Raw genomic sequence first — 20,868 nt, 5'->3', positions numbered from 1 at the left:
TTCTTTGCCATCTTCTTTGGTATAAATACTGTATATATATATATATATATTTTTTCAAATCAAAAACAATAAAAATGGCATATTTTAACAGCAATAGTAGATTAACAAAAACCATAAATGTGTGCTACAGAAAGCTGTTTTTAAAACTGCTCCATCTTTCTTTTCCTTTTTAGTAACAGATTAGCTCTGTTCAGACATACTGTAGCTCTTATTTCTTAAAAGTGGCCAATATCAGCCATTGATAAATATATCTCTGAAGAGAGTGTGTGATTTTAACAGACTTTTTTCTTTTAATTGTCTGTAWTTACCCTAATGAATTTAACACAAGCTGTTTCCATTACTGCCAGTGAGGTTTAGGTTTATTTAACTGAAGTTCATAARGATTTGTAACATCTATAAAAGATATCTTTACTTTATATTCTTTAGTTTTGTAAGCGCTTTTGAACTTCTTAAAAATTGTTGCCCTGATGGCAGAAGCACTGTTATCCAGCCAAGGCTTTGYCCACATTCCTTTGCAGTCAGTGCATCACACTGACCTCCTTTGCTTTTTCGTGTTGACTCCTGTTCCTTTGCTGATGCTAACGTCTCCTCCGATGCTCGGCTGCTTTTGGACCTGTTACCTGGGGCAGGGAAGGTTTGGATCAGTGTGATCCAAGAGGAAAAATGATGAGTGGAAAGGAGACGTGAAATGTTTGGTGCACCGGTGCAGTGAAATAAACAAAATTAGTCACACTCAAAAGATTTTTTATTCACACTCAAGGCAAGCTCTGCGATTTTTTTATTTGTATTTTTTTTAAACATTGTCTTAAATTCTCTTAATACTGAAAAGCCTCTTTACGTTACATTCCTGAAACTATGGCACAGTGACATTCAGACTAGACTGACAATGAGAAGCAACTAAACAGAAAGTTTATTGTTTTGTAATATATTCCGATCCTTTATTGTATGTTAAAAACACATAATCTTGTTGTTTTAAATTAATTAAAAAGGGACCARAAAATATGCCCACGAGACTGAAACATCTGTGATACTATCTGAGGGCCAAGGTGTCATCATGTAGGAATTATTGTCTCCACACTACAGGCACTGTTTGCCTATTCATATCTTCTGCAGACTAAATCTGCATACTAACAATGTATTTGCATAGCGTCAGTAGTAAGAGCAGGTCAGGTGCAGGTCATATCTGTTGTAACTCGCTGCAGCAGTTGTCAGTTCGTTTTCCTCATTGCTGAAAGTAAACAGATGAACCTGGAGCCATATAATACACCTATAGTGTGGAGATAAAGGCCATTTATTTATCAGATTTTCATYAGATCATACACACCAGTATAATAGATTAGGTTTCAGAACATTGATTTAAGGCTTGTACTTGTAATTGGTAGGGACGGYTGACGGCAAGMTWTTTGAGSTTTGATGTTCTGAAGTGGCGCAGATGTGTTACATACTGTAGTTGTTTTGTTAATGACTGTTGATGGGTTGAAAAAGCAGTAAGTCAAATATAAATGCTGTCTTGAAAATGTACAGAGAAACACCTGGTTACTGAACAGCACACACTGTAGTGGTTGTATCCAAGTGAGGCACATGTTTAGGCAGATTTGACTTTCTCCTGTGGTAGATTTGCAGCAGAGAGGTGGTTTCACTAAAAAGACAAAATATAAAGACAAGACATGGAACGTCTCTGTCTTTAGCTTGTTTTCTGTTATTTTCCAATTTACATGCTGTTTATTGTGAAAATGACAATCGGATCTACAGTSACATGCTTTGATTTGTTTGATCAAATATTTAAATTGTTGTTTAGCACCATGATGGGTAAAGGCTCATATTTTAAAAACCCTGAATAATCACAGGTTTGGCATATTGACTCACTCACTCCACAAATGGTTTTTCTTAATTACTTTTTGCTGGTGATTTAGCCTGTTTACATTAAATTACACTTAATTGGAATTAATGACTGGATCTTTCCTCCTTTTTTCGTCAGGCTTACCTCATCAATAAGCCCATAATGGAATAGTTCTCACTTTACCAAAATAGTTTAACTTTGACTACATGAATGAGCTAACATCAAATTTGATTGGTGCCGAGGCCAAAGTGAATTCCTGCCATCATTAGCCATTAGTTCATCAATTTAGTCCGAATGAAACTTTGTTTCTCCAAACTGAGCTTCTTCAAAGACAAGTAGAATAATAATTGATTTGAACATTTCCACAGAAGCCCATTTCAAACTAATGGTCCTGTCACACTGTAACATTTCAGACWACTTATGCCAATTTATGAAAATGTTATGACTAAATTACTCATATAGATTATATCATCTAATCATTATCTTTACAGTATGCATKCYMCCAAAAGAGGCTTCCAGTGTATTTTAGWAGTTGTCRAAACCMTTATAGTGTGATGAGGCCTTTAKGTGGGCWTGTGAAGCAAAGATACTTTCAGAATTTATTGGTAATTAGTCAGTTATTTTTCACATATACCCACGTCCTGCCCCCTCCATGTAAACAAACTGGACAMTGCTTTTGATAAAAATAAAACAAAAAAAATGAAACAGCACTACCATCCCTTCTTCAAATAATTTGAAATATTGCCTAAAGGAGCATGTTGATGTAGACATAGATAATTTGAGTATTTGCCTCTCTGTCATTGAACTGTATTTCTTAATTTTTCCACACATGCCGATYAAGTTTCTTTGTCATGTTTCATAGTGACAGACATAAATGTGGACGATCTCTTTAAATAGATAGTTATTTCATCTCAACGTTGATAGGTAACAGTACAAAGGAAGAGTCAGAGAGCTATTGTTGGTTAAAAGAAGAGCACAACAGCCTGATTATCTCAAAACCATGTTTCATTGATCAGTTCATTGACTAATGATGGGGGCTGTGACACTGAGCTACTGTCCTTCTCATTAGGACCTTATTGGTCTGTCAGAGGAGTGTTTTCTCTGAGCACACAGGACACTGTCATATCCACACGGCGGGTCGATTGATAGTCCATTAACAGCCTATTAAACATGACRAAGTGAAGGAGTTCAGAGAACAGTGTTTGGCCAATGGGGGTTTCTTTCTGAATAGCATGGTTCTTCTGTCTGGTGACTTTCCATCTTCAAACGTTGTTAGTCTTTATTCAGTGTAGTAGTTGATAAAAGATATTGAGGGCTTTTAAAATATAATTTAAATTTCTGAAAATTACCAAGAGTCTAGTATTTGTAAAGCTATTGTCTCTGCATTCTTATAGTTTACTAATCTAGAGCATTGGTATCTTTTTCATGTACTGTGCTGCATTTCCCCCAAGTTTCTGGCTCTGGTATGATAAAGGCTAAGTTTATGTCATGGTCTACATTTTTTATACGAACAGTAAATGTAACATTAGAATAATAACATAAATGGTACATTTAAATACATAAGTAATTAGTTTAACTTGGATGAGTTCCCGCCCCACAGACTCATGATCCAAGACAACTGTAGGCTTAAATGATCCAAGGACAGTGTTGCCTAAAATAATGTGCATCATCAAAACTGAAGAGCCAAATATGTTATCACTCAAATCAAAATAAATTGAACTTTTTTTTTTTACCTGCTGTCAAACTTGATTGATACTGACAGGCTGTTCTGTAGTGCTCAGAGGTGTTTATCCTTTCTGTAGGACTGGAGCGAGACTATATAAACATCCGGGTGTAGTTTTTCTCTCGTAACTGTCTGTATGCTGTCTACATCGATAACAGAACATTCCTTAAACAAACAAACAAAAAAAAATGAGTAGAAAACTGAAATAATTCCCTATTAATTCTTTTTGCTGTCTGAGGTTTGGGTTATGGCTGATTTATGGCTGACAGGGTTCCCATGGGTCCTGATGTCAAGGCTCTGGAAAGTTTGTGAAAACAGCCAAAAATTACACTTGTCCTTGAAAGTACTTGAATGATGTTTGGGGATTGAAGTTCTCTATTCACACGACTGATTTTCATCCTCTGGAAAAAAACAACAACAAAACTTACATTTGTTGCGGTGAATAACTCAGGATTACAGTAAACTGACGTGGCTTTCAACAAATAACATGAGCCATAGTCATAGTTTTACCCAATCAGAGCAGAGTAGGGCGGGTCATTCTTTCTGAGCCCAGGTGAGAGCACCACAGCTCCTCCTGTCCTCACAGAGGGTCTGGACATGTTCAAATCCCCTCCTCCCAAACTGAGCTGCCAAACCTCCCAGGATATAATTACATGTCCATGTATTGCGGATATAAATGTAGGGTGTACATTTAATCCACTTTCTTTATTGATTCTGACTCAGCAACTTCTATGTTGTTCAGTTTTTTATTGAATTTACATGATATTAAACCTGTTCATTGGTAACATTCTGTGGTAGCAGTAGGTAATTGCCGTCGCTTGTGGTTCTTGAATTTGAGGAAACTGGTACTGGAAAGTTCTTGAAAGGTCCTTGAATTTGATGTCGACCAAGGTGTGGGAACCCTGGGCTGATTTTCAATCTTATGTCTTGCTTATACTCGTGCGTGACAAAAATTGCGTAACTTCCGTCTTCTATCTCCCGCTGACATCGCATCTTGTACATTGCCCTCAGTCAGAACTGTGTCTTGCAGACCAGTGTGGTTTGTATTGTCTCATTGGTCAGAACTTTGTGGGCGTGTTTGTTTATGCAGAGCAGAGTGTGCTTCTGTGTATCATTTTGTTGAAAATGGTCTGCTCCCAGAAGCCAGTTGTTAAATTAGCAAGATGTACAGCTTCGAGGAACATCTCCGCAGTAAAAAAAAACAAACAAACAAAAAAACAAGCCATGTCTGGTAAATATTGTCAACTTGACGACGTTAAGAGGAAAAAACAACAACTATTTATCCTGCTGTCACTGTTTCTGTTTATATGCTTAGGTAAATACTACATGTGCTACTTTCTGAGCTCTGTAGGAGGGAGGATGATGATTTATCCTTCGTGTATTCTATGTGAATATAAACACTCTATGACTAAAAGACATCTGAAATGACATAATCACTGATTCCCTGTCTCACGTCTTGCTAAAGTATAAACTATGTTAAGGGTTGGGGGGCAGGTGGGTCACCCACCTTGGTTAATGGCATGGGAAAAGCTTCATCTCCACTGCTACAGTTGCTGACCTCCAGAGAAATTCATCTCTGCAGAGGCTCCGTTGCAGGAATGACAACAATCACAGTAACAAACTCCAGCATACAGTGAAATACTGTATATGCTGAGTGGCTTATCAGTATTGTTTGACTGCATTTGACAAACAACTTGAATTGAGCATGTTTGCATTTAGTGGTAAAAGTCTAAAATGGAACTAATTATCTGACATGTTAAAAGCTGATTTGTACAAATTCTGATGTCCTGAATCTTTAGAGAGCTGCATCTGATAACACAAGTACTTCTGGAGCTGACTAAAATCCAAACAGCTTCCAAGTATGTTTACCACATTTGTCATTTAGCTGATCATATTTTTGTATTTTGTTTGTATATTTCTTTCCACTTAAAACCTTTAAAATACCCACAATGCATCACCTAAATCACCAAGTCTCCTAACGTTTTCACAATATTTAGATGAGGAGTCACTAAGTGTAAGAGAAGTAAATCATTCTGTCTGGACTGTCCTGTTTATTCTTTACATGATATTAAATGGACTGTGAAATTTATTGTTATAAATATGCATAAAAACAAGGCTGGATCATTCCCAATAACTTGAGAATGTTGGTAGTTTAAACACAGCCAATGAAAAACACCTGAAACAGATTTCTACAGCACGTTTCTATCATATCCTCTGTCTTGTGTCTAGATACTTATCTAAAGTATTCAGTTGTGTGATCTTATCTTCACACAGTTTTCTTTTATGATTTACTTATGTGTAATTTATGTCTGGATCCAAATATTTGAAGGTTATAATTATTTGTGTTCATAAAATTTGTAAAAAGAATAAAATAATAAAAAACAACTTGTTTTAAATTAAAACACAGCAACACAAAAGAACAGCTAAGATCTCATTTATAGATTGAAAGATGCATGATCTTTGAGTTGATCCTTCTGGAAATTACTTTTAGTTAAAAATGCTGTTTATTTTCTTTAGCAATTATTTTTCTCCAGAACAGACATTTGTTGGTCACAGGCTGGAATATGTCCAAAGCTGAAATTTCAAACAACTAATGCTCAATAAATACATAAAAATGTTTATAACTTTTATAAAACTGTTCACAAGTAATTTAAAACAATTGTAAGGCAGTTGTGCTTGTTGAAAGCAAATTTTAAAAACATCTAGGGTGAATTATAGCCTGGTTAAAACCAGACCCTGTCCTTCACTTTGCTTCCTACAAGGGTCTGGACTTGCTGCATAGAGAAGCGTTTCTTGCAGGAGGCGTGGCCTCTGCTGAAGTGTGTGTGTGTGTGTGTGTTGTCGGTGTGACAGAGGCTAAGCTAAGAAGCTAACCGCAAATCGCGTGTGCTGTAAACAACCCTACCGAGAGGAGAAATATACAGAGCCAAACAAGACGACTGTAAATGAGAGCTGCTGCTTTGTCAGACAAATTTATTTTAATTTGGAAACCTTATCAACACAGACTGGCTTCATTCACTTCGTCCACTGCCGTATGCTAAACTAACTAGCAGACACTGCACAGAACATCGACATCATTCAAAACTCCTCCTTCTGTTTGCTGATTGGCCCAGGTAAAATAAACCAGAAGCAGACACTGTGCAGAAAATCYACGTTCTGTTCTCTGATTGGCCCGGCTAAAAATCTGCCAGTGAAATCCTTGTCAATTGGAGAAGTCCCAGATGGAGCAGTGAAGGGAAACTAAAATTGAGTGGAACTGCGTAGGAAGGCAAGGGCCAGGCTAGGTGAATTATGACATTTGGACAATATTGAATTTTTTTCCCAAATACTTCAAAATTGAATTTAAAGGCCTTCAAACATCAGTACAATCTAAAGCAGTACAATAAACCACCCTAATAAAATGTCAGGTAGAATTGCTCTGCCAGTTTTTCGTCCATTGTTGTTTCACTAAAACCTAATCATGACTGACCTTGTTTGATGTAAAATATGCAGCAGAAAGTAGGACCATTTCTGCTTGTCTGACTCTGTCCTTTTTGAATTTCAGGTTAGCGTTATACGTGTACGAGTACCTGCTACATGTGGGAGCACAGAAGTCCGCACAGACTTTCCTATCTGAGGTAAGGTGCCATTCATGACTCAAACTGATTCAGAAAGAAAAAAGCTCAGACTAAATGTTCAGATCTTCATTTGTTGAGTCTTTCTGTGGAAATTACTGCTGTTTTAACTCCAGCCAGCTCTTGTTGAAACTTGTTAACTGAGAAATGGGTCATAAGTGCTTCTGAATACAAGGCAACTTTCCTCATTCCTAATCTGTAAGCGTCATGGCTTTCTAAAAGTAAGTCCTAAATTCAGGTGTAAAGTTTTACATTAGGATATAATAAAACATACAATTTTATGATTTCTACCATTTCTTAAATTTTTCTACATACAGCTTCAAAGGAAAGGCAAAAGACCTAATTTCCTAGTTTTACCTTTACACATCTTCATCCCTCGGTCCCTAATTTGAACTCGCAAAGAAAAATGATTAAGGTATTCCACTTAAAATTAAGATAATCCTTAAACAAGCTGAAACATCTTCAGCTTTTGATGATTTTTTTTGCATAAACAAACCAATGTCAATTTTCAGTCAGATCCAGTTATCAGGCTCCAACAGACTTTTGCAAACAATATTGTTTTTATGTTTGTTAAGAAAACTTGATAACCATAATACCAAATGTAATACACCAGGATATGACAAAGACATACTGATTTTTGTGCATTTAAAAAATAATGAACAAATAACAGAGGTTTTTGCAATTGCGTCTCACACCTTTTTGATTCAAAGTTTTTGCCTGAAAAGTCTCATTTTGAAAGGTCAAAATTATGTCTGGTTCACACAGCAAAATTTTAAAATTGTCGGCCAATTTTCAAAGACTGAGATACCCCACACACAAGGATAAAAAACTCATAAATATAACATGTTTGGTCCTACAGTGTGTGGTGTATGGCCACATGGCAAAGACCAACACAACACACACAAACACATTTCATATACTAACATTCAGATGGCAGACTGGAAATTTCATGAGACCTCTTAAAGTCACATGAGATCATGAGTACATTCAAACAGAAAAGCAGTGGCCGTTAGTTAGTGGACTATTTTAACAGAAATAAAACAGTTCAGAAAGACGTCTCCAACATCTAATGGACTTTGTGGTGAGCCATGGCAGTTTTTTTATTCTTTTGTATTCCCCTCCGTGTTTATGTTACATCACTTTCTGTATGGCCAAACGTCACATTCAACAGGCTGCATGATCGTTTGTCCTCGGGGAACACCATACAGGCTGGGATGTCGGGTCAAGATGTTCCAACATGTTGAATATCCCTGATTTGCAATCGGAGCAGCCTTGACACAAACTTGGGCCAAAAATCGGCACAATTATCTTGCCATGTGTACCTGGCATTACCTTGTTAACCTCCCCCCACATTTGTAAAGGGATTGGGAATTCTCAACATTCCCTTGTGAATGTGCTAAATGTAGGAATGATGCTTTGAAGTAAAACAAGTTTCACTAGGATTCAGCCAAAAAATAACTAGGATTCCTTACTGCTTCCAAAGAAATTAAGAGGCTAAGTAGAAGTTAGGTTCTGCTAATCAAACTCACTGATTAGCAGATCATACACAAAGTTCACACCTCCTATTAAAGCTGTTCTTTTATCAGTTTGCTTCTCTGGAGCGTACTTATCATGACTAAACCAGTATGGCTGGTTTGGAAGTGTTACTAGGTGAAAGTATTTGTTCTATAAAAAGCTCATGGCAGCGTGGCCTTAGGTTTGCAGAGTTTAATCAGAACAACCCCCCAGCCCTTTGAAACAATGTCTTTTGGACAAACAAGTGGAGATGTTTGGTCGTACAGCACAAAAACTAAACAGTGCATGTTAGCACAAACTCCTCAAACCAGCTGTCAAGGATGATGTGGACTTGTTGCGAACTGACTTGATGAAATAATTTGCATACCAAAGTATTTTAGAGTTAAATTTTGAGGCCATTTGTTTGATAGCTCCAGCAACTTGAGTAAAGGCTTCGGCCTGGTCCCTCTGGATCTGCAATATGTACTCTCATTGACACAGTTGCATGACATCAGTTGTGTTATTTAGTCCTCAGCTTTGTGTTGCCCGCCCCTTCTTATCACAAGGCCTCAGCTGAACTTTTTGTCCTTATTAGTAGACAAAATTATTGCATGATTGGTTAGAAGTTTGTTGCTGGAAAGCGCTCGGAGAGAAACAGAGGCATTTTGCTTCAGCTACTTCGATTCCAGAAGCTGAGTTTTGTTCCCACAAGAAGACACTTATAAAGATAGTCAAGTGGCCAAAAACTCCTGGATAGAGAACGCAGACATCGTGCACAGAAATCTGTCAGCTGAAAAGTGTGGCGCTTTAAATGTGACAGATTTGTGGCCGAAGTGATGATGGATATAAGAGGGGAGAAGAAACCCATGAAGCAGCGTGAAATGTTTCCCAAGATTTCTACGCTGTGTGCCAGGTGTGTGTGAAAACAAATCTGCCACCACGTGACTGTGCGTCGACAAGTCGGCTTCTGCTCGACCACGTTGGGCTCTTAAATCACAATGGGTCAGTCAAAATCAGACATCAGCCTGACTGAAATTCAGTGCACAAAGCTGTGTTTATATAAAAGTCCACAAATCTCAATGAACCGAGGGAAAGTTGTAAAGATTGATGTGAGTTATTGACTTGCATTTCACTTTTATCGTACTACTTCTGCATCAGGCTTAGTTCTCTATAAATAAATATTGACACAAAATAACGCTGTTGATTTTTATCTTAGACTGCATTTACCTCATTTTAAAATCTAACAAACACCTGCTATATTTTCCCCTTGCACAAAACCTTACATTTCATTTTCTCATGAAAGCATCTCTGCTTTATTATGTACATCAATGCAAGCATGCTTTACACAATTACAGTATATACAATGTTACATTAATTTTTCACAAGGAAATCCTATATGGTACACCTGATTGTGCTCACTGCTCATCACTGTGTACATGATGAGGTCAAAACTGACCAAATCTTCATTGTTTGATGACATTGTAAACATTTACCGGCGTCATAGTGTTTGTAGTGAATTTTCAAATTGCTCAGAAACCTCTTTCAGATGCAAGCAAGCAAGCAATCAGGGTCAGTGACTCCTCTTTTCTTTTCAGATTCGATGGGAGAAGAATATTACATTAGGAGAACCACCCGGATTCCTTCATTCTTGGTGGTGGTAAGTATTGCTGTCACTTTCCCCCTGAATCAGCAGTTACTTCTCTTATTTAATACATTTATTTTTAGGGGAGGAGATGCGGGGGGTGTATTTGCTACTGAATAAGCAGATTTTCCTGTATATCTCTTAAGCTTCGTATTCCCTCTCTTGGCATATAAACACTTTACAGGGCTGTGCTGTCTATCCTGACGTGTCATAATTCATTACTGTAACAGTGGCAAAATGTGGCATCATATGAGCTGTTGGGCTTAAAGTGCTGTGATCTAGTTTTAAATGTCCCATGTAAACATTCAGAGAATTTATCTYATGGCTTGATAACGTATAGAAAAAGACACGGCAGGGCATCAGTCTTGGAGTTAACCAGACTGAGGGCTTGAACCCGACCCCCCCTCCCACCCCGGACACCTCCTTTTTCCTCCCCCTCCTCCAGCTTTCCAACCTTCACTGCCGTTTCTGAAACAATAGATCCAGATGGTTAGGGAATGGACCCCCTTTTCCCTTCCTCCTCCTCTCCRTCTCCTTACCCTTTGTGTGCCCCCACCTCAGACTTTACCCCCTTTTGTTCACATGGGAGAAGGCTTTTTAGCAGATTAACCCGTTGCATTCCAGCTTCCTTTGTGTCACCTTCCACCTCCCCCCATCGTCAGTTCTCCCGCTTGCAAATTTGACCTGTTGGGTCAACACCTTGGGTGCTGATCACCAGTTTCATTGCTCTTTTCTGATCAGGGTCTACGGCATACAGTGCATTTAAACATTTCTCAGACACAATGTACTGGAATAAGGTATATATTGCTTTGGGACCAAACCGTTCTAAGGTCTTTTTGGATCTATAGAAATCACTAAGCACCCACCACCCAACACCCCCTTCCCCTCTCAATGACAAGACATCAAGGACTTTTTTGCATTCACACATAGGCTACGGTCACACTGCAAGCAAAGCAGCCAAAATTCCTTTTTTTCTTCTTTTGCCCCTGTGACCCATATCAGATAATTTTATGACATTCTGAATGTGACAAATCCATTTTTTTTTCAAATCCCACTCAAATTTTTTTATACGTGGTAATAAATCAGATGCATATTGTTCCTTTTGTTGTGATTTTTTTAAAATTTGCCATCTCTGATGGCTGAGAATCTACAGTAACGTGATATTAACATTCATATCAGGCTGTATCYATGCTAATGTGAAGGGATAGATACTTGAGTTTGTTTCTACTTTCAATACGTCATTTCCTATTACAGAAATTCAGTCCTTGGCCGTTTTAGCTATTAGGGCTGTAACAATACATCAATCCACATCAATATATCAATTAAACGATTAAGATTTAATTACATTTAGACAAAAATGAGAACGTTGATTCATATTGTCACCAAATGCCTTATGTTGAGTGATATCACATGATGATATCYCATCATATTGATCACAGACTTGTGAATGGAATTGAATTGAATCAAAATCATATTATGACAGACTTTGTAATATCGAGGAACATTGTATCGTCGTTCAAACAAATCAATATAATATTGTATTGTGATAAAGCTGGTGATAAAGCTATTAGCCATCAAGAGGCAGGATCAAACATAAACACTGGAACAAACATGTCAGATAATTACTTAATCTGTTCTGATTGCAGAACAGCTTCCAAATCGATACACACATGCTAACATGTGTAGCATTTATATTATACTTTATTAAACACAGTGTGCAGTATGTGATGTCACGTCTTCTGCGCATTCAGGTTGCCTCTGTACTGTAAACAATTCATGGTGGAGTGTCATGGAGGTTGCAGTTCAATTATGTGAACAACCATGCAAAAAAAATATCTGAGGAAAAAATGGGAATTGAGGGTTAAGACCTGCAGTGTGAACATACTAGCTATATGTAGGAAGATGGTGACGTAACAATTCAGTTTAGCAGTAGACAAACAAAAATCATGAAACCTGCTGCCATATATGGTTAGTTAACGCAAGTCTAACCCCAACTAATTAAGAACTAACATTTATGGGACCAACTTCTTTTAAATCTTTGCATATGGTTCACACTTACACATTGCACCAAATACCATTTAATTTGTTTTAGCCAATCACAGTTCTGTTAGGACATTTTTAAAAAAAAAATACTGTACAACTGTCTCATAAATGGTTCCCCTCTTGCTTGGAAATTTTCTGGTCTGCAGCGGGAGCTAAAACAGACCCTATAAAAACAGTTCAATGAACCTCAATTGACAGCAGTTCCTGCAGTGTGGACAGGAAGGAAAACAAAGAGGAGGAACTGCCTCCAATAGAACGGTGAAAAGCTCTCTGTGGTCCACAGCACCTAATGACATATAATAAAACAAGCTACTGKCATAGTCTGTGAATGTATCCAAACCAAAGTTTATAAATTTAGCGTTTATGTAAGTGTTCCAACACTTTGTCTGTTTTTTAATTAATGGGGCTGCTTTTGTCAAGGGATCTTGAAATGCTTCTAAGTGCCTGATTGAATTTATTAGACATAATTAGGAAAGACACACACCTGTTAAAGGTGAGACAAACACATTTTTTCAACAAAGAACTAGTCCAGAGGACCTCCTCAACTTTCTTTTAGTTTTTTTTAATGTTTGTTTAAGATTTCACAGCTGAGTAAAACTACATAGTGGAGACTTTTGAGTGTTCCTCTGATCCTTTCATTCGAAATAACAAGGGGTTGTGGCTAAAATAAATCACTGTGAAAGGAGACATCTTTTCAAGAAGTCAATGTGCCATTACCTGTCTCAGATATCACACATCACTGTTCCCAGTGGTGAGCACAGCGAAGCTAACTGTTTGGTGAATAAGTATTTTGTTAATTTTGGAAATTGTTAGTGGATCAGTTAACTTCCACTAAATTTAGTTCTGCTAACTTTAAGTTTGCTAATGATACAAAAACCACTACTCATAGCATAAACAAGTACTCATAGTACACATAGTTACTCAGTTTGTTCAGTTTACCTTAGTGGATTAATGATTCCCAAGCAATACAACAAAGGTAAGATTGGTTTACTGATTGTTTTTCAAACTCTAGACATAATTATGGTTTTATTTGCTTGTGTTTCAATGAATCCTGGTTGCATTTTGTTGAAACTTTACAAAGTATTTTTAAATTGGAGGACTCGCAGTTAGCAAAACTAACCCCCAATTTACAATGGATTCAGTTCCGCTCCTCTCCAGTCTGACCTCCACAGTAAATACGCAACCATTATAATGAATAAGAGCATTTACACTGGCTCTGCAAGGCAGTAATGGATGGTGATCTGCCAAAGTTTGATTCAAACCTATTTTGCTAGACGCCGGAGCTGCTCCAGAGTCAATTACAAAGATCACGCTGCACCAACAGGAAAAGAACGGAGTACAACATCCGGATTTTCAAAATAATTCACCGAAGGCAGACTAACTTTGTTGAAATCCCAGCTATGTATATTAACAAATATATGGATATATTTGTATACAAATGCTGTCAAAATGTGTCGTGTTTGGGAAGCAGGTGGAAACATGTAGCATGCAGCATATGCATACACACATAATACACTTCAGACCGGAGCAGAGCACACACTGTATAAATTGGGGTCGAAACAAATAACAGAGCACAGCAGAACTGCGTGTAGTTTAAATTTGGGGTAACCTTTTGGTTAGCTGTGCCTACAACTGAGTATACCCATATAGTCTGTGAAATTAATTATCACCACAATGTACCTTTTTAAGGAACAATGAATGTATTGAATTTGATTCATCGGAATACAGCAAACTAGATGTTGTAAGGGTTTTTGTAGAAAAAATATCTCAAACTAGGAGAGCTATCTTGTTTTATATTTGGATGACCAGTTAGTCTTATCACTACACACATCCCTGCAGATTTGGGACACTCCTAGTTTGCTACTGCAAAGTGTAGGTCTAAAAGAGAACACAGGATTCACCTCAAGTCATAGGGTTGAGGAAATTGTCTGTTCCCTCATGAGAACCATGTTTATTCCCAACTTCTTGGGGTGGCTGTGGCTCAGTGGTTAGAGCAGTCATCCTCCAATGAGAGCAGTCGAACATTTAATTCCAGCATTTTACAGTCACATGTCAAAGTTTCTCTGCGCAAGACACACAAACCCCTCATTGCCTCAGCAATCCAAAGCACTGATTTGACTCTATAGAACAATTTATTCAGATTAGCTTTGTAGAGATGTAGTAGAGTGCTGTATGAATGTGTGGCTGGGTAAATGAGTGCACAGATTMTGTTGTAAATCGCTTTGAGTAGCCTGGTTGGCTAGAAAGGCGCCAAGTAACTACAGTCCATTTACCATTTCTTGCAAAGATTTTTCATGCAGTCTCTCAATAACTGTCGACAGATCAGCAGGTGAGACAATATGCGAACGTAGCAAAGTAGCAAATCTTCCAAAGCATTAACTGCAAGTGTGTGAGGTTTTTGTGCAGGTAAGAGTTGCTGCTTCATGCTTTTATATGCTGAGCTGTATGTTGCTTTCAGCTCACCGGTCAATATTTTGGATACATTCAAATACATGTGGGATTAATATCAAAACAAAGACACTCATCAGGAAGTCTCAGTCAATATTTCCAGCCCACACCACACTTTTCTTTTATACCATCTCATGCAGACTGTATGCTCCAGACAGGTGACCTCCACAGCCTCTCGCTTGTATTTCTGTGAGAGCAAATCTCAAATAGAAAATCTCCATCTAAAGTATATTTGTAGACAGTAAGTCTTGAAACAAATCTGGTCCAAAATGTCCACACACTGGACAAAATATTTCATGAAGCACTGAATGAGTTCTTATGACACTTGCAGGAAGTAATGACTGAATGTACGTCTATAGTGGATTAATCTTTGAAGTCAACTTGATTTACGATGGCTTCCACCACCAGCTGACCTAAAAAGCACAAAAACAGCTATAGCTCAATCAGTTTTACAGATGTTGACCTACAAATTGGTGTGGTAGTAGCTGAGACTGAACCCCAACAGATGTTTGGAGAGCTAACAGAGTTTAAAACTTTAGCTGGAACTGTTGTAGTTAACCCTGTTTGTCTGTTAGCAAAATATCCCATGAAACTCTGGGCTGATTTCCATGAAACTTTTTGATGGGAATCTTTGAAAGTACATCTACATTTTTACTTCTGGTTTCAGTCCAATTCAAGATGGCCACCACAGCTAATCGACATCAGCAAACACAAGAATGACTATAACTCAGTCATTTTTACGAGCTATTTACAAATATCGACATCATTATGAACATATGAAATATACACTTTTAGGAGTAGAAATCTTAGATGATGACGTGTTTTAAAATGCTTTCTTTAAATTAGTAGCAATCAGTCAAACAAGTTTAAGTTATGTCCTCTGGACAGGTTCTTTGTGAAATATTTTGTCTTTTGTCCTAAAGACTTCTTCAGTCTGAGGATTTGGAGGGAAACTCAACTCCTCAGACTGAACACTAGATGTTTCAACAAAGAAGAACCTGTCCAGAGGACCTGACTCAACCTTGCTAGATTTTTCTACTTGGATTATAAAGCTTTCATCAGGACAAGTAGTATTTAACTGTGAGGGTATAATCATCACTTTGCTAAAATCCTGTCATTGGCTAGCTTGCAACAACATTATTTTTTATGAGAAGACATCACTTGTTCTAAATGAAACAATAAGGAGATCACATATTTTTTCTGTTCTAGTGCTTTTACTTAAGACGAGACGATAAATATTTTTCATAACGTTTTATCTTATGTTGAAGAAGTGTTTTAACCACATGACATACAAAAGAGAATGAAAACATCCAGATAATTGGCATACAACATGTCTGAGCAAAGCAGATTGCCAGGGCATGTGAAGTGTCTGACAGATTAGCTTTTCTAATAGCTGTGCTGTTTTTCTAAAGTCTTTATGGTGCTTTCGTTAAATCGGTGCTCGGAGAATAATTCAAGGAAGACTTAGCAGTTAGCACGACTGCTATTATTTTGTTTCCCTACACTTAAAGTTTGTAACATCCTAAACTTGACGTTTTCCTCATTGCTGCATATTTGGATGAAATCAGGAACAGATTTGTTTGCAGTAGCACCACTGCAAGTATTTTGGGAACGAGCTGAAGCTACATCTGCTCCTTATGCGGAGCAAGCGTCCCGATAAAAGTGTGAGTTCAAGAAATGGATACAGGCTGTGGAGAACAGTGTGAGTGTGATAATCCAAGTACGTGTGTGTGTACTTTTTGAGTGAGTGAGAGGTTGATTGAGAGGGTGACACTGCCATTGTGTCCCTCTTACAAAGATGCTCAAGTGTATAAGAGGTGGGTTTAAGAGTGTTGGGGGAGATAATGAGAGTGTGTGAATGGGTTATGATGAAAAGCTGTTACACGTGTGCTTGTATTGCTCTGTTTGGTAACCTCTGACCTTTCCTTCCCCTCTTCATTTTAGTGTATTCTGGGATTTGTATTGTGCAGCTCCAGACCGAAGAGAGACATGTGAACACTCCAGCGAGGCAAAGGCCTTCCATGATTATGTAAGTGACAGATGGACTCTGCCAAGAGTCTTTTTTTTTTTAAAACACGCTGTCAAGTGAAGCATTTATGTGTTCTGAATGTCTGCTGAAGCTCATGTAAACTGTGTTTGTTGGTGGATCTTGAGTGTAGTGCTGGACCAAGTATTTGAAATAATCAGTTATGTCGATTATAAAAATAGTCAATACAGAATTTTATTGTCCAATATTCGTATTATTTAACCACGTAAATGCTCATTTGTATCTGCAATAAAATACACAAACTACTGAGGGCAGAATTGCTTCTATTGTCTGTGGTTGTGTTGTTTGTTGATGAAGAATAGGTGCCGGTCTGCTAACCACAGAAGAAGACGTGGTGGGTGTATCAAAGAGTGGTAATAATGGCAGAACGGAAATACAATCATGTCGAAGGCTAAAAAAAAAACAAGACGTAAACTTTCAAAAGTTAGCTACATTTTACCAAAAATCAACCAAAGAAAGTAAAATGCAGATTCGGGCATTCCATGGCAGCACAGCAGCAGTGAAAACATCAAGATCACCTGCACCACAAACACGCTGGAGCCGTGAAGCGGGGCTCATGTTGTTTTCTTACTGTTTGTATATTTATTTTATTTTATTTTTTCAGTGATGTTTGGTCAACCGTATCATGGAAACGGCTGCACCAATCAACATGAAATTTGGCAGGAATGTAGATGTGACTGACCTACACTGTGCCAGTTAACGGTTTGACGATAAACAATGTATTTGAGGAAGGGGCTCCATCTAAATAGGGGGTGTCTGGACATGCAAAATGATTATAACTCAAAAACTATTCAACGTAGGAGCTTCAGATTTATGTTGTTGTATAGCTCTGTTGAAAGGTTATTCATCTGGCCCACCAATGAGCACACCCTCACCACCTCCGGACCCCCCACCCAAAACAATAAATCTGTTCTGATGATTTCTGCGTTCTGGTGCTTTGTGTATGTGCTGGATTCATATATGCTACCACTATGAAGTATCTAGTTATTGTTAGTTTACCATCAGAACACAGTGTTTCTTGGAAGTGAAGCTTTCAGTTATGCTAACATTAGCTAATACATCAAGTGTCATCTGATCACTGAATTAGAGTAATAATCCATTATGGATATTTTTTTACTTTTATGTACTTGAATGTCACTTTAACCAAAATTATAATAAAGCTACATGTATGGCAATTAATTTTGAACAAAACATTTCAGATGCAGTTGAAGTTCAGACTTTTGACTTTAATTCAGTGGATTGAACACAATTATTGCATAAAAATGTGAGGAAGTAAAGCAGTTTTTTAAATGCAATCCCTTCATTTCGGAGGCTCAAAAGTAATTGGACAGATTAAATAATTGTAAATAAAATGTTCATTTCTAGTACTTGGTTCAAAACCCTTTGTTGTCAATGACTGCCTGAAGTCCTGAACTCATGGACGTCACCAGACGCTGTGTTTCCTCCTTTTTAATGCTCTGCCAGGCCTTCACTGTGGTGGTTTTCAGTTGCTGTTTGTTTGTGGGCCTTTTGCTAGTCTTTAACAAGTGAAATGCTCACTGGGGTTGAGATCAGGTGACTGACTTGGCCATTAAAGAATATTCCACTTCTTTGCTTTAATAAACTCCTGGGTTGCTTTGGCTTTATGTTTTGTGTCTTTGTCCATCTGTAGTATGAAATGTTGACAATCAGTTTGGCTGTATTTCTGTCTCTGAATACTGCCGGCTGCTTCTATCCTGTGTCACATCATCAATGAACGTAAATGTCGTGTGCTATGATTGACACTGTAGCCTGTCTTCAGTCTGTCCTCTCTGGCCAAGATATTGTGTTGTTGTGTGTGTGTGTGTGTGTGTGTGTGTGTGTGAGCGCATGCACTGTATAGTGTGGGGAGATAATGGAATAGAGTTCTAATCCGGTAATCCCAGCACTGGGCCGAGGCTAAACCAGGGATTTGTGTGTGTGTGTGTGTTTGGATGGGGGGTATCTTTGGCAACCAGCCCATAAGAGGGTGGCTCGGCTCACACCCTGCTTCCAGTTAACACTGTGTATAAATGTAGATGTGCGTGCTACGCGGTCGTTGGCTGTCTGATAAAACTGGGAGACGGGACACGTTTAATTCTGGCTCTGGCCCCCCGAGGCTCTCCTCTGAGCACAGGTCCTCTCTGGTTTTAAAAGAATGAGCCGGTTAGAGGCGTCGATGAGGAAAAACATTCACCTCAAAAGAGTTTTTCTCATGTGAACTTATTAGATTGCACTCCAACGTTAAAGAAACCTCATCACAGTTTTCTCTGTGGGGTGCAGACGCATCAAAGGCTTGGATTTACTGTCAAGTTTATTTATCTGTGGTTACCTGTCAAAAAAGCAAAACAGAAGTTGATTGTTGCTTTTAATGACTGTTTCAATGGAGAATCTGGTTTACAGGGTTTAATATTCAGCACACAGATTTTTTCCTTCTTGTACAGATTGTTGTTTTGATCTTTTGTCTAATTGATCTCTTTATATAAGCTTTCAATTAAAGCTTAAGTGGCTTATTAAATCTAATATAGAGCTTCCTTTTATTACAGAGACTTTGTATCATTATAATCCATCAGTTTATTTTAGATGTCACATTATCTAGATTGAGTTGTATGCTTTGATCAATAAATGTCAAGTGGTCCTCTGGTAATGTTGTATTACTTGTATGCTTTCTGTTAGATTTTTGTCATTTTACCCATCATTCAAGTTTATCTCCTTCCTAAATTAAACATTAATATTCAAACATTATCTTGCAATTTGCTGATTAGAGGTGCATGATAATTGTAGTTTCTTTTGACCATTTTTTCCAAGCTAAATATGATCATGAAACCATTTAACCAACTCTTTTTTTATGTTTTTGCTCTTGTGTGAATTGATGTTTGTTGCATAGTTTTTGCTTCCCTGTCAGAAGGTTCATACTCTCCGTTTGCCGAATCTCTTGGGATGATCTGCTCAAAGCTCATAAGCTTCGTTCACACCTGGCCTTAACTCTGATCCTGAGTGATCTGATCAGTTCAACAGCTATTTTTCTCAGTTCATGATGGCGTTCGACATGTCTTTAATTAGTTTTAAATAATCACCTGTGATTGGGTCTTTATTCATCGCTCTACATTTTTTACCGTCCTTTCCTAAATGCTCTTATTTCCAATTTGCTTGTACATCTGCTTGTACTAGTTATGTTGATATTTTATTTGCATCTTCTTGGATTTACCTGGAAAAAATGATCCACGATTAAACAGATCAGGTCCCCTTTATCAAGGAGCAAATCAGTTAAACAGGTGGTGCCCTCAGTGTAGCTTGAACCTAGCTGATGTTATGCTATAGCCATATGAATCCATCCCATCTGTGTTTTTACAAGCGCTCTAATGCTAGAACAATTGGCCTTTTTTAATTTTAAAGTGTAACAAACTACAAGGTTGCTGTGTCCCGTAGAGTTTAGATCAGGACAAAAAAACTTGACCGGCGATCCGAATCCAACCGGACATATTTTAATCACCGTTTAATGTGATCCCCATTTTAATTTAACCCTCACAGCTATATAATGCTGTCCCTAATTTTATAAAGACCTCAGCCTTTTTTAGTCCTAGTGGGGACATTCACCTGTGGATGTTCTGGACCAGCTTGCAGCAGTGAGTTTCCGATTCAGTACAGTCCGGTTCGACAGCAGGGGTAGTTTGAAGAGCTGATCGTGGACATGCAGCTGACATCCACATCTTTTTTACATCACCGCCTCGCGTTAAGTTTTTCCTCCTCCTGCTGCTTGCCTGTGTCCGCTCTGAAGTAAATAAACACCTGTTGTTTACCTGCTGCTGCTGCATGTAAAGCGGTGCTGCTCTTCGCCTTTACCCCTTTCATTCTTTCCTGAACACCATACGGCTGTGGCAATGATCTGTATTTACAATAATGATTATTATTATAATAGCTGTGGAGCTGTGTGTGTGTGTGTGTGTGTGTGTGTGTGTGTGTGTGTGTGTGTGTGTGTGTGTGTGTGTGTGTGTGTGTGTGTGTGTGTGTGTGTGTGTG

At 38.0% G+C, this 20,868-nt stretch overlaps 1 protein-coding gene across 3 annotated transcripts in view; it reads left to right on the top strand.

Moving 5' to 3' along the window:
- zgc:110158 (single-stranded DNA-binding protein 3) overlaps positions 1 to 20,868 on the top strand; it is a gene marked incomplete in the record, with an annotated part of 65,032 nt that overhangs the window by 13,148 nt on the left and 31,016 nt on the right. For all 3 annotated transcript variants that reach the window (XM_014009782.1, XM_014009781.1, XM_014009780.1), the window contains 3 exon segments: positions 7,108 to 7,180; positions 10,267 to 10,328; positions 16,749 to 16,833. In XM_014009782.1, coding sequence (XP_013865236.1) covers positions 7,108 to 7,180; positions 10,267 to 10,328; positions 16,749 to 16,833 — 220 coding nt within the window.

This window comes from Austrofundulus limnaeus, unplaced genomic scaffold, assembly GCF_001266775.1.
Source record: "Austrofundulus limnaeus strain Quisiro unplaced genomic scaffold, Austrofundulus_limnaeus-1.0 Scaffold61, whole genome shotgun sequence".
In the NCBI taxonomy this organism is placed as follows: domain Eukaryota; kingdom Metazoa; phylum Chordata; class Actinopteri; order Cyprinodontiformes; family Rivulidae; genus Austrofundulus; species Austrofundulus limnaeus.
This window is presented reverse-complemented; position numbering and strand designations above follow the sequence as displayed.